This window comes from Phyllopteryx taeniolatus, chromosome 9 (genome assembly GCF_024500385.1).
Source record: "Phyllopteryx taeniolatus isolate TA_2022b chromosome 9, UOR_Ptae_1.2, whole genome shotgun sequence".
NCBI classification, from domain to species: Eukaryota; Metazoa; Chordata; class Actinopteri; order Syngnathiformes; family Syngnathidae; genus Phyllopteryx; species Phyllopteryx taeniolatus.
Window position 1 is genome coordinate 3,493,512 of NC_084510.1, and position 14,330 is coordinate 3,507,841.

At 39.9% G+C, this 14,330-nt stretch overlaps 1 protein-coding gene and 1 long non-coding RNA gene across 3 annotated transcripts in view; both read right to left on the minus strand.

Moving 5' to 3' along the window:
* sypl2a (synaptophysin-like 2a) overlaps window positions 1-14,330 on the minus strand; it is a 47,229-nt gene that overhangs the window by 32,281 nt on the left and 618 nt on the right. Inside the window, exon 2 of one of the 2 annotated variants that reach the window (XM_061784799.1) lies at window positions 8,151-8,248. The exons of the other annotated variant lie outside the window; for it this stretch is intronic. Within the exon in view, the coding sequence (XP_061640783.1) occupies window positions 8,151-8,165 (15 nt within the window). The 5' untranslated portion in view covers window positions 8,166-8,248. The remainder of the gene's footprint in view (window positions 1-8,150; window positions 8,249-14,330) is intronic. 2 annotated transcript variants of the gene reach the window in all.
* Window positions 5-8,141, minus strand: LOC133483481 (uncharacterized). The gene is made up of 3 exons (XR_009790128.1): window positions 6,942-8,141; window positions 6,474-6,824; window positions 5-844 (listed from the first exon to the last, which is right to left on the minus strand). It is a non-coding gene; the product is annotated as an uncharacterized LOC133483481 (long non-coding RNA).

A 14,330-nucleotide genomic window follows, 5' to 3' on the forward strand; every position in this document is an offset into this window, starting at 1 on the left:
ACAACTCTGGAAAAAGCCTGGGGATGGAAAATGTGAAAAAAAGACTGGACTTGGAAGACTTGACTATCAATGCATTTTCTCTACTGGTTATCCTGTTCATGTTCAAGAGGAACTGGAGCCCATTGCAGTTAAAAGGGGACTCACACTGGACTGGTTGCCAGAAATCATCTGTCACATGTAGACAGCTGTGGGATATGAAACCACGCCGCCAGCAAGGAAGTCAGGAGGGTGAACCACTAGACTATCAGTGACTGACTTGACGATTGTTTTGGTAAAATGTACTTGGTTGAGCGACAATGAAACGAAACGATTTCTTCATAGCAAAGATATCTAAAAACATGAGAAATAGTCATCACGTAGTAAACTATTGTTTCTTATTGTTCCTCAAGTGCTGTAACATCTTTTATGCCACTGTGTTTTTGTTTTACCTTTTTTCCACATCATGCATGTCAGCAAAATGCCTATTGTCAGGGAAGGAACACAAGCTAGATCTTCAACTAAGCTGACACAGCACAGACACCAGCAGGAAGAAAGACAAGCAAGTGATTCATTTCCTCTAACCCTTGACATGAACTGACTTTGCAAAAAGCTTATCCCACACAGGACAGGTCGCTTACAACTCTGCTAAGCTTTAAATTTAATGGATGACTTTCTAGAACTTGCTCCCATACCTGCATCTCTGGAGCTCAGCCACAGTGACCTTTGTTTTTTTCTTTACCACTCTCACCAAAGTTCTTCTCACCCGATCACTCAGTTTTGTTGAATGGCCAGCTCTAGGAAGAGTCTTGGTCATCCCAAATGTCTTCCATTTAAGGATTACGGAGGTTACTGTGCTCTTCGGAACCTTAAGTGCAGCAGAAATTATTTTTTAACGTGGTATCGTACAATACTAATAATACAAACCCTAATTCCAATGAAGTTGGGACGTTGTGTAAAATCTACAACCCCAATTCCAATGAAGTTGGGACATTGTGTTAAACATAAATAAAAACAGAATACAATGATTTGCAAATCATGTTCAACCTATAGTTAATTGAATACACTACAAAGACAAGATATTTAATGTTCAAACTGATAAACTTTATTGTTTTTAGCAAATAATCACTGACTTAAAATTTTATGGCTGCAACACGTTCCAAAAAAGCTGGGACAGGTGGCAAAAAAGACTGAGAAAGTTGAGGAATGCTCATCAAACACCTGTTAGGAACATCCCACAGGTGAAAAGGCTAATTGGGAACAGGTGGGTGCCATGATTGGGTATAAAAGGAGCTTCCCTGAATTGCTCAGTCATTCACAAGCAAAGATGGGGTGAGGTTCACCTCTTTGTGAACAAGTGTGTGAGAAAATAGTCGAACAGTTCAAAGACAATGTTCCTCAACATACAATTGCAAGGAATTTAGGGATTTCATCATATACGGTCCATATCATCATCAAAAGGTTCAGAGAATCTGGACAAATCACTGTATTTAAGCGGCAAGGCCGAAAACCAACATTGAATGCCAGTGATCTTCAATCCCTCAGGCGGCACTGCATCAACAACCGACATGAATGTGTAAAGAACATCACCACATGGGCTCAGGAACACTTCATAAAACCAATGTTAGTAAATACAGTTCGGCGCTACATCCCTAAGTGCAACTTGAAACTCGACTCGCCAAAGCAAAAGCCATTTATCAACAACCCCCAGAAACGCCGCCGGCTTCTCTGGGCCCGAGCTCATAAAATGGACTGATGCAAAGTGGAAAAGTGTTCTGTGGTCCGACGAGTCCACATTTCAAATTGTTTTTGGAAATTATGGACGTCGTGTCCTCTGGGCCAAAGAGGAAAAGAACCATCCGGAATGTTATGGACGCAAAGTTCAAAAGCCAGCATCTGTGATGGTATGGGGCTGTGTTAGTGCCAATGGCATAGGTAACTTACACATCTGTGAAGGCACCACTAATGCTGCAAGGTACATACAGGTTTTGGAGAAACATATGCTACCATCGAAGCAACATCTTTTTCATGGACGCCCCTGCTTATTTCAGCAAGACAATGCCAAACCACATTCTGCACGTGTTACAACAGTGTGGTTTTGTAGTAAAAGAGTGCATGTACTAGACTGGCCTGCCTGAAGTCCAGACCTGTCTCCCATTGAAAATGTGTGGCGGATTATAAAGCGTAAAATATTACAACGGAGACCCCGGACTGTTGAACAGCTGAAGCTGTACATCAAGCAAGAATGGGAAAGAATCCCACCGACAAAGCTCCAATAATTAGTGTCCTCAGTTCCCAAACGTTTATTAAATGTTGTTAAAAGAAAAGGTGATGTAAAACTGTGGTTTTTGGAACATGTTGCAGGCATAAAATTTTAAGTTAATGATTATTTGCTAAAAACAATAAAGTTTATCAGTTTGAACATTAAATATCTTGTCTTTGTAGTGTATTAAATTAAATATAGGTTGAACATTATTTGCAAATCATTGTATTCTGTTTTTATTTATGTTTAACACAACGTCCCAACTTCGTTGGAATTGGGGTTGTAAATAAAAACAGAATACAACGATTTGCAAATCATGTTCAACCTATATTCAATTGAATTGACGATTGGCTGGCGACCTATTCAGGGTGTACCCCGCCTCTCGCCCAGAGTCACTGGGATAAGCTCCGTGACCCTAGTGAGGATAAGCAGTACGAAAGGTGACTGAATGAATGAATGAATATTCACTCATTTTGAATTCAATGCCTCCAACACGTTTCGAAAACGTTGGGACAGTTTTACCACTGAGTTACGTCACCTTTCCTTTGAACTACACTCAGTAAGCGTTTGTAAACTGAGGACACTAATTGGTGAACCTTTGTGGGTGGAATTCTTTCCCATTCTTGCTTGATGTACAACCTTCAGTTGCTCATTAGTCTCCGTGGTCATATTTTGGGCTTTATTATGTGCCACACATTTTCAATAGGAGACAGGTCAGAACTGCTTGCAGGCCAGTCTAGGACTCACACTCTTTTACTATAAAGCCACACTGTTTTAACACATACAGAATGTGGCTTGGCATTGTCTTGCTGATATAAGCAGGGACGTCCCTGAAAAAGACGTTACTTGGATGGTAGCATATGTTGCTCCAAAACCTGTATGTACTTTTCAGCATTAATGGTGCCTTCACAGATGTGTAGGTTATCTATGCCATGGGGACTTAACACACCCAAATACCATTAGAGATGCTGGCTTTTGAACTTTGCGCTGATAACAATCCAGATGGTCCTTTTCCTCTTTGGTGTGGACGACAAGACGTATGTTTTACAAAAACAATTTGAAATTTGGACTCGTCAGACCACAGCACACTTTTCCACTTTGTGTCAATCCATCTCAGATGAGAAATGTTTCTGGGTGTTGTTGATATTTGGCTTTCGTTTTGCATGGTAGAGTTTGAAGAAGAAGAAGAATAGAAGAAGAATCATCTTTTATTGTCATGAACATGCATGCATGCACACGAAATTTGTTCTCTGCATTTAACCCATCACAGTGAACACATACACATGTTAGTGGAACACACTGGAACAGGGGGCAGCTGAAGCGCCCGGGGAGCATTTCGGGGTATCAGTGTCTTGCTCAAGGACACCACAGCCGTGAGTCCGGGGGATGTTGGCGGATGGTCCAGTCGGGGTTTTGAACCTAGGTCCCCCACGGTGGCAGGCGAAGATCTTAACCATTGGGCCACGGCTGCCCAATGGTTAAGATCATCGCCTGCCATGCATTTGCCGATGAAGCGACAAACTGTGTTAACTGACAATGGTTTTCTGAATTGTTCTTGAGTCAAGGTGGCAATAAACTTTACACAATGATGCCGGTTTTTAATGCAGTGCCATCTGATGGATCGAAGGTCACGGGCATTCAATGTTGGTTTTTGGTCTTGCCGCTTACGAGCCGAGATTTCTCCAGATTCTCTGAATCTTTTGATGATATTATGGACTGGAGATGATGAAATCTCAAAATTCCTTGCAATTGTACATTGAGAAATGTTCTTCGGCTGTTTGACTATTTTCTCACACAGTTGTTTACAAAGTGGTGAACCTGGCCCCTTGCTCGTGAACAATTTACCCTTTTGGAGATGCTCCTTTTATAGCTAATCATGACACTCCCCTTTCCAATTAACCGGTTCACCTGTGGAATGTTCTAAACAGGTGTTTTTTTTCCCGCATTCCTCAACTTTCCCAGTCTTTTGTTGCCCGTGCCATCTTTTTTGGAACGTGTAACATGCAACTTCATTGGAATTGGGGTTTATAAAAACCTAGACTGACCAGTAAATTCAATGCTGACACATGCTTTCTTCATAATGACCAAAAAGCGGTTACTCCACTTTTTTCAAAAATAAGTTTGTTCAAAAGTGTCACCTGGTCATTTATACACAACATCAGTACAAATCCGCAACTCATCTACATCCGTTTCAAACATTGCTTGCCTTTAGAAGCAAGGCACGGATAAAGTCTAACAGTGCAGCATTTGAGTTTCCTGCTTAGTTTGGATTTTCAGGAATGGGTTTCAACTTTCAAGAATCTCTGGAACTGCAAACGATTTCTCATCCCCTATCGCTGCCTTGTTTGACCCACCCTAGCCAGACTAACAGAACCCCAAATAAACCTAGTAGCCAGGGCCGGAATTCCGTGACCGAATCCAGTATCTCTCACCATGCCTTCCACAGTCAGACTCAACCATTCCGCACAAGCTTTTCTACCCAATATGTCATGAGAGCAAAAATAGCCACCCACACTCCTACCCTGCAAAACTGGAGTTACTGGCTTATGTCCATGTTAAAAGGGTGTGGCATACACGCTTTTTTGACACTCGGGAATATTGTTTGTATTGGCTTTGTACCACCATTTTGTGGTCTTTTTATCCTGGTGGGAACTAGAAGTATGCTCAACAATTGGCACTAATTTAACATGTAATTAACAGAAATAAACAGTATGCAGTGCAAAATGGTGTGCAATAATCTACAGAGTGAATGAACGACGAAGTCAAAGTCAATGTGATGGAGAAGATGGAATTCGACGAAGGGCCCATCTTCTGGGTGGCTCAGACAAGAAAAGACTATGAGCAAAATACACAAAACAAACAACTACACTACAATGTTTGATATTAACCTTCCCAAGTTATTTAATACAAATAATCAACAGCAAACAAATAGAAAACTAGATTGGCACTCAGTCCCGCACAGACACAAAAAAGAAAAATTACTTGGAAAAAAAGTTGTTGTTTATTTATTTGGAAGTGCCGTAATTGTGCTTGTCTGTCCATTAATTATGCCAGTTTCTGCTTGATGGGGAATGAGTCTCTTCTTTGATAGTAAGATTGGACTATTTGCATTCTGGGGACATTGCAGTTCTGACATTTAGAGGTTAAAAAAGACATGCAATTTGTGCATCAGCGTAAGAATACGTCAGCACACATCACAAGAAGGCATGTCTGTTGCCGCTTATTTCCAGCCTATTTTCCATTAATGTTTACTGTAATTATGACTTTACAACTGCATTAGTGATCGAATACACCATATTTTTACATTTATGTACAAATTCAGGTTACATCGTTGCCGAAAGAAGGGAACATCGTAAACTGAGGACCTACTGCATATACTGTAGAAAACATCTTCTGGAGCCAAAATAGTAAATGTTTGGTCTTCTACCTTTACAAGGAAATAGCTAACAGGGTATTTTTGGAGCATCTCAAACTACAAGTGTTGGGGAGTGATAGTGATCTAGTCAGTCATCGCCATGCTATGTGGTGCTATAACGGGGTTCTTGGATAAGTAATTGGGCTTAGTGGATAAGGCAAAAAATATACTTTAAATAACGTAAGTAACTGACGATAATCCATCAAATCTGAAACAGAGAAAAGGTAAACGCACAAAACCTCTTATGTTCAGGTAGGACATTTAAAGCAGAAATCAAGAGCAGTTGCACTAAACTACAATGGAACCTCAAAAGTCAAACACAATCCGTTTCATGACAACGGTCGGGCTCTGATTTCTTATCAATTTGTTTCACAGTCCAAACTGACACCATCATAAAACCTTGTACGGGCCATGCTCTGAGTAACATTAACTTTAATGGTCATAGAGGTATTAGCAGATGTTAACCATTCTAATAATATATGTTAAAACATTCAACTTTCATGATGAATGAGAATGGGTATAAGCACCTCACAGATCCTTCATTCATTCTCAACATTAACTGTCACACAAGTTCAAGATCATGTAAAGTGATGTACAACAGAACACACAGGGGTCTCTGCAAATATAGTGATGCACACATGCACAGGTATTTGTGCAACCACAGGTGTACGGTCAAGAAATTCATGTACAAATCACATACTCCATCAGGTTTGTAAACTCTATACACTCATTTTGTTGAATGAATGGTAACTGCTAGTGGTACATTGACATATGAGTTTAATTCGTTCGGTGACTGTGCTCATAACTCGAGTTACTTACATCTCAAATTGTGAGGTAGATGTGGCATGCCCCCTCTTTGAGCTGTCACCTTATCGTGGTGGAGGGGTTTGTTTGTCCCAATGATCCTAGGAGTCAAGTTGTCGGGGGCTTTATGCCCTTGGCAGGGTTACCCATGGCAAACAGGTCCTAGGTGATGGACCAGACAAAGCACAGCTCCAAAAAACCCTATGATGTTAAAAAATTCAGGAAGACCTTTTCCCTTGCCCGGACGCGGGTCACTGGGGCCCCCCTCTGGAGCCAGGCCTGGAGGTGGGGCCTGCACCCATGGGGCCCATGGGCCGGGCACAGCCCGAAAGAGTAACGTGGGCCCCTTTCCCATGGGCTCACCACCTGTGGGAGGGGCCATAGGGGTCAGGTGCAATGTGAGTTAGGCGGTGTCTTGAGGCAGGGACCTTGGTGATCCGTTCCCCGGCTACAAAAGCTGGCCAACGGGACGTGGAATGTCACCTCATTGAGAGAAGCCAGATGAGGTGGCTCAGGCATCTGCTTAGGATGCCTCCTGGATGCCTCCCTGGTGAGGTGTTCCGGGCACGTCCCACCAGGAGGAGACCCCGGGGACGACCCAGGACACGCTGGAGAGACTACGTCTCTTGGCTTGCCTGGGAACGCCTTGGGATCCCATAGGAAGAGCTAGAGGAAGTGGCTGGGGAGAGTCTGGGCTTCCCTGCTAAAGCTACTGCCCAACCCGACATAGGATAAGCGGAAGAAAATGGATGGATGGATGGATGCGGGATGCTCGGCGGATGACGTGTCTGCCGCCATCTATTAGCAGCGTATGTGAAGCTTGCTTATAAGTCAAACTTTGGATCGCAACACAACGCAAAAATCGACAACTTGGAAAAACCAAAGGTTTGTGCACTCTAAAGTCAAGGTACCACTCTATACTGTACATAATACTGGAGTAGTATGTCGGGAGCCAAGTCAAGGTAATTTGTATATTTGCCCTTACATTCGCCTAACTTCGGTGCAGGTAGCATGGCTTCAGTTCCCACTCATATGTGAAAATGAGACTAAATGGTTGCCCTTCTCTAGATGGCTACATTTATTCTGCGGGGTATGATGCCCAATTCTGATTTTTTTTTTTAACCCGATTGTTTTATGTAGTCATTCCCATTACGAAAACAAATGCGACTTCTAATCTAAAGGGAATGTGTCCATGAAGTGACTCCCATGCAGACAAAACACGACGTCACATGGCGCATTGTGTTTACGTAATTAAATATGGCCCCTTGTGTTGGTCTCAGTCCTGACGCATTTGTGTAAATTTCAAGGACTTTGTGCAACCGGAGCCAAAATGTTCTTGTATTTATCAGTTATTAAGCATATCCTTTTTGCCACTGACTGTTAACTTCTCCTTTGGCCGGCGTTACTTTTCACGCCTGTCTGTTTAACAACCTGTCAAACAATTGTGACGTTTATCGCCATTTGATGAAGTCTAGTTCGGAGGAGCATGACCTGAGTGTCCAGACTGCAGTTACATTGGATACATATCCAATTTATGTCCACATATGAAAGAGTCCTGGGTCAAATTTGGTGGGGGAGGGGGAAAGGAGAGAGAAAAAAAAAAGAAAAAAATAATCTGATTTGTACTGTTCACATCGACATGAAAAAAAACTTTAATATATGTCATATACGGGCGAAAAAAATTGACTTGACCTGCAGTATGAACATAGCCTATGTGCCCTGCGACTGACTGGCGACCAGGCCAGCGTGTAGTCCACATTTCTGGGATAGACTCCAGCTCAACGGCGACCCTGAAGCGGTATAGAAAATGGATGGATTTAATTAAAGGTATTTGGAGCAAATTTGTTATAGCAGAAATGTGTATCCAACTGGTAGCCCTTTGTATTAATCAGTACCCAAGTAGTTAGTTGTTCTCGGGTTTCAAAATGTTAGTGGCACTGCACTCGATCTTTTGATCACAAGTGATAAACATGTGGCAGCTAGCTAGTCAGTACCTAACTAGCGGGAGAGGCTAACGTAGAACTTTACATCTTCACCTTGCTCCTACTTGTCAACCAGCATAAACCGATGGAAATCAAATTCATGAAATCAGTGAGAGGAGATACGACTCAAAGTCCTTTGTTCACACAAAGTTGGTCAATGACCATACCACCAGAAAATAGAAAACTTACACACAAACAGTAACTTCATTAAACATTACTTTACAGAATCAAATCTTCCTGGATTTCACTTGTAAAGGACCTCACTCACTATTGGTACTGTCACTGCACAGACATCTTTTGACAGTCAAAACCGGCAAATGTACACACCCCTCAAATAAGTATTGGATCTGTATCGAATTCCTTTATTTTTGCCGTAGACTGAAAAGATCTGGGTTTGACATCAACAGATGAATATGAAACAAGAGTTCAACAGTTCAGCTTTTATTTCCTGGTATTTACATCTGTTGATTTTGCTGAGTTGTATTGTGCCTTCGTTACAATCACAATGTTTCTGTTGTAAAATGTATTGATTCACCCATTCTTTGTTTGTTGTTTTGGACATTCCAAATGGTTGCGCAATGGGTTGGTGATTTTTATTCTTCTCTCATCTTGCTTTTACTTTGAACTTTGCTTGTGGGGAACAGGAATGACGCTATGATCGCAACTTCTATGATCAACTGGTGAAGACCTCCACTTTCCATCGACAACCGCTTCATACAACACAGAGATTGATTGCTTTATGTTTTTTTTTGTCGTGTTTATTTATTTATTTTTGTGACAGTGGGCTCTTGAAAAAGTAATTTTGGCCCTCTATATGTTCCGCATGTATTGAGGCCTGATAATAAATGGTACCATACTGTTCACAGGCAAACCCCTAATCTTAAACTGAAAATATACTTCTCAGACTATTTGTTGTTTAAATAATGATTTAATATGAAAGAACTGGGCAACAAAACACTCACATGAAAAATAGGTGGATTCAAACAAAAGGTGATCACCGTGGGAGCTTCCATGTTGTGAATCAGATCCAGATGTAAATAGGGCCTACCCGTAAAAAACCAAAAAAAACAATAGAAAATCAAAACTAAATTGATCTCATCGCATATTCCTCTTTTGATGTCAAACCAGAGGCTTTCAGTCTAGAGCAAAAATAAAGGAACTGTACTTGTACAAGGATTTATAAATAAATAAATTTAAAAAAAATGATCAATAGGATAGCATTTTTTCCCCACCGTTGATTAGTGGACGCTATCCAGAGACACAAAAGTTATTTGTATTGGTATACACACAGTTGCAAGAAAAAGTATGTTAATCCTTTGGAATTTCTTAAGTTTCTGCATAAATTGTTCAATAAATACATGATGCTCTACGTCACAACAATAGACAAACACCATTTTCTTAAACTTGGAAATCACTCTCTTTAAGTCATACCACAGCATCTCAATCAAGTCAAAGTCAGTTCTCTGACTGGTCCAATCCAGAAGGCATGTTTTCTTCTGATAAAGCCATGTTTTTTAATTTATTTCTGTGCTTTGGGTCGTTGCCCTGTTGCATCCCCCAACCTCTGTTGAGCTTCAACTAGCAGACAGATAGATGGTCTTAGGTTCTCCTGCGAAAATGGTTACAGCTGAGTCCACACCCTAAGGCAGCAAAGTAGTCCCAAACCAAGGGGCTCCTGACACCACACTTCAGTTGGGATGAAGTCAGTGTCGGTGTCCTGTGCCTTTTCTCTTTTCCACAGATTGCATTGTGTGTTCCTTCCAACAACTTTGGTTTCATCTGTGCATAGATTAGTTTGCCAGTACTGCTGGGCAATCTCCATGTACTTTTTGCAAACTGCAAATCATCAATGGCTCCCATGGTGTCCGCCAATGACATCCATTCTTGTTTAATGTTCTACATCTCACACGTCGTTAGCATGTGCCAGATATTTCTGTAACTCTTTAGCTGATACTAGGATTTTTCTTCACCTCATTTATCATTCTGCGCTCTTGCAGTTGTCTTTACGGATAGCCACTTCTATGGAGAGTAGTTATGGTGCTGAACTCTTTGCATTCATGACACACTGTCTTACTGTGGACTAGTGAACATCAAGGCTTTCAACATTTTCCAGCTTCATGCAAGTCAACAATTCTTAATCGTAGGTTTTCTGGGAGCTCTTTTCTATGAGGTAGGATTCACATCGGACAATGTTTTTTGAGAATGGAAAACTAAAAATGGTGTGTTTTTAATAGGAACGGGCAGCTTTTACCAACACCTCCAATCTTATCACATTAACTGGACTATAGAATGGCTGACTCTTGACTCCAATTAGCTCTTGGAGAAGTCATTAACCCACTGGTTCACATACGTCATCAACCTTGCAATGTGAATGTTAACTTTGCGTGTCCAAAAAAAAGCATGAAAACATAATTGTTTGTTCTTGTATTACCGTATTTTTGGACTATAAGGCGCACTTAAAGTCCTTGAATTTTCTCCAAAATCGACATTGCGCCTTACAATCCAGTGCGCCTTATGCATTAATTCTGGTTGTGCTTACTGACCTCGAACCGATCCTCAAAAATCTGTCAAACTGTTTTAGTACAACTTTGGTAAACTACGAAGCCGCACTGCTTGATGGCTTGTTGGAGCATGACGGCTACCGTAGTCAGGGGCCACGTGGAGTAATACGTACTGTGCTTCAACATAATATTATGGTGTGTGTATAAGTACCCCAAAATGGCACCTGTCAAGAGACATCCTTACGAAGCAGATTTTAAACTGGTCATTTTCAAAAGGAAGACTTTGCCAAAACAAAAGTGTCCGGCCGGGGTCATCATCAAAGCCAGGAGGAGGTGAGTGAGTGGCTGAAAGAAGTTTACATCAAGAGACCGGATTGCTGTTTCCACAAATCTCCATCCCTCTTGATGTGCGACTCCATGCACGCCCATCTCACCGAGACCGTCAAAACTCAAATGAAACAAACTAATTCGGAGCTTGCCACAAATCCGGGTGGATTAACCAAAGAACTCCAACCGCTAGATATTGGTGTCAACAGGTCATGCAAAGTTAAATTGCGAGCTGCGTGGGACCATTGGATGGCAGAAGGCGAACACACATTCATCAAGACTGAGAGAAAACGCCTGGCCAGTTACGCCACTATCTGCTAATGGATCCTGGATGCCTGGGCTAAGGTATCAGTCTCAAGTGTTGTCCGAGCTTTCACGAACAGCTACGTAACAGCAACGAGACTGATTGGGATGAGTACATTGGGATCTGGGCCTGCTTGATGCCAAAATCGTCCAACTGTTAAACCCAGACACTGAAGATGAAGAATTTGATGGATTTGTAGAAGAGGAATGAACTGAAAAAGTGAGTGTAATGTTTTGAATTTTGTGTTACAACTGAACAATGTTGAGAATTATTGTGAATGAGTAGAATAAAGTTTGATTTATCTGACTATTTTGTTTCGCTTAATGCACCCCATAATCCGGTGCGCTTTGTGTGAAAATAGAACCGTTCATTGATATTGCGCCCTATAATCATGTAATGTAATAAAACACAGTACTTAAAAGGTTCCATATTTTGCCAAACCTACTTTTTCTAGTATTTGAGATGTAATAGAGTAAACATGAAATATGAATTTAAATTGTCCACGCATTCCTGAGTTCCAAATGTTTTTCTGCCGAGAGGCCTGGAATCAGGTCATTCGAATTCCTCAAGCTGATCTATGTCACTAGCGAAGCTCTCTGCCTTCCCTTTCCGCTCCCGAGCCAGCACTGTCAACATAAATACGCGTGCTCTCACAAGTGGGTCTTCTACACGTAGGCAATCTATCAGAGCAAAGGGGGCAGTCTTAGCCAAATATGGAAAAAGGAGATACAAAACTGGGTTAAACAAGAAGCTGTCAGAGGGGCCTTTTCTGGACACTTGTATGAGAAAACCAAAATGAAATTGACACCATCACACATGTTATTTATATATATATATATATATATATATATATATATATATATATATATATATATATATACATACACACACACACACACACACATATATATATATATACACACACACACACACACACACACATATATATATATATATATATATACACAGATATATATATATATATATATATATATATATATACACACATATATACATATATACATATACATACATATATACATATACATATACACACATATATACATATACATACATATACACATATATACATATACATACATATACACATATATACATATACATACATATATATACATATATATACATAAACATATACATATATATACATATACATACATACATATATACATATATATATACACATATACACACACACATATATATATATATAAATCTTGCACATTTTGTATCACAGAAACCTTCGTTTAGTTTGTTATAATAAATGCAAGTCTGTTTCAGCATTCAGATTCAATTGTTAGTGTAGTGTAAATTGTAACTTTTTTGCCATGGGAAAATACTCAAAAAAATATAAATATTAACACAGTACATATTTTTTATACTATATGATGATACATTAAGGGCACACAATGCCACTTGGGTGGACTTCAACTAAAAAAGTTATTGTATTCACTTAATGGGAGCGTTTGCCAGACGTCATCGTGACGTAATTCTGGCACAGGCACATTAACATTGTTTGGTGGATGTCCCATTCACCTCCATATATTTTTGGCGTAGAAACCTTGTTTTTGTGGCTTTTTAATCGAAGTATGCAAGTTTGGGCCAGCTGATGTCAAGCAAAGCTATGCAGCAAAGCTTCTGTACAACAGCGGCGGCCAGAATTTGCCTTAAATCCGAAGTTACGCACAAATGTGTCCCAAATACATCCACCTGGCGTGACTGAGGGGATGTATTTGATCGACAACTTTTAATTTTAGCCTACACAAATGATTTAATAAAAATCTACAAGTCTCTTCACGTGTATAAGTGTCAATCATTCAAATGTTAATTGGAAAATGCTCAGACGGTGAAACATTGGCATTCCTTTCATGTATTTGCATATTATAAGGCTCATATCCATTAGTTATTTCTTGTACGATAATAGGCCTACTTAAGCGGTGAAATATCACCAAATGTAAGGGAGGCATCAAGTATTTAAGAGTGAGACGCAAGTTATCACCTAATGTGAGATTTATATTTTGTTTGTTTGTGCCAAATATAATTAAATGTGAACTGTATATCTAATATAATAATATTATATTGAAAAAAACAAATTATTACAAAGTTAAATGTCTTACAATTACTATAACATGACTATTACATGATCAGTCAGTATGGTTCCACTTGTGTCACATAATGTGGCTGCACGTAAGCTTTCAATGAGCTTCATATGTCTTTGGGATGCCGTAAAAGCTCTAAGAATACTTCGTTGACATTCTGTATGTACAGACCAGAACGATGATGACCATAACAAATGCTCCACATCACCGCTTTACGTCAATGTTAGCCCAGACAGTTGAGACTTCTCATTTAGGTCAAAACTGTACATTGTGTTTCTACATGCACTGAGAGTTGTGGCACGCAAGTCATTGTATTACCATGTCAACAGTCTCAAACTAACATTGTGGTCAGAGGAACCTGCTGAAAGCTAATTTAAAAGGGTTTTACATTCCAACACTTGCACAAAACCATAAGAAGTTAGGTTATGTTTACATACCCATTCTAAATAATTTAAAAGTTTTTTTTTAATTCCAACACTTGCACAAAATCATAAGAAGTTAGGTTATGTTTACATACCGATTCTAACTAATTAAAAAAAAAAAATTAAATTCCAACACTTGCACAAAATCATAAGAAGTTAGGTTATGTTTACATACCCATTCTAACTAATTTAAACGTTTTTTTTTTAATTCCAATA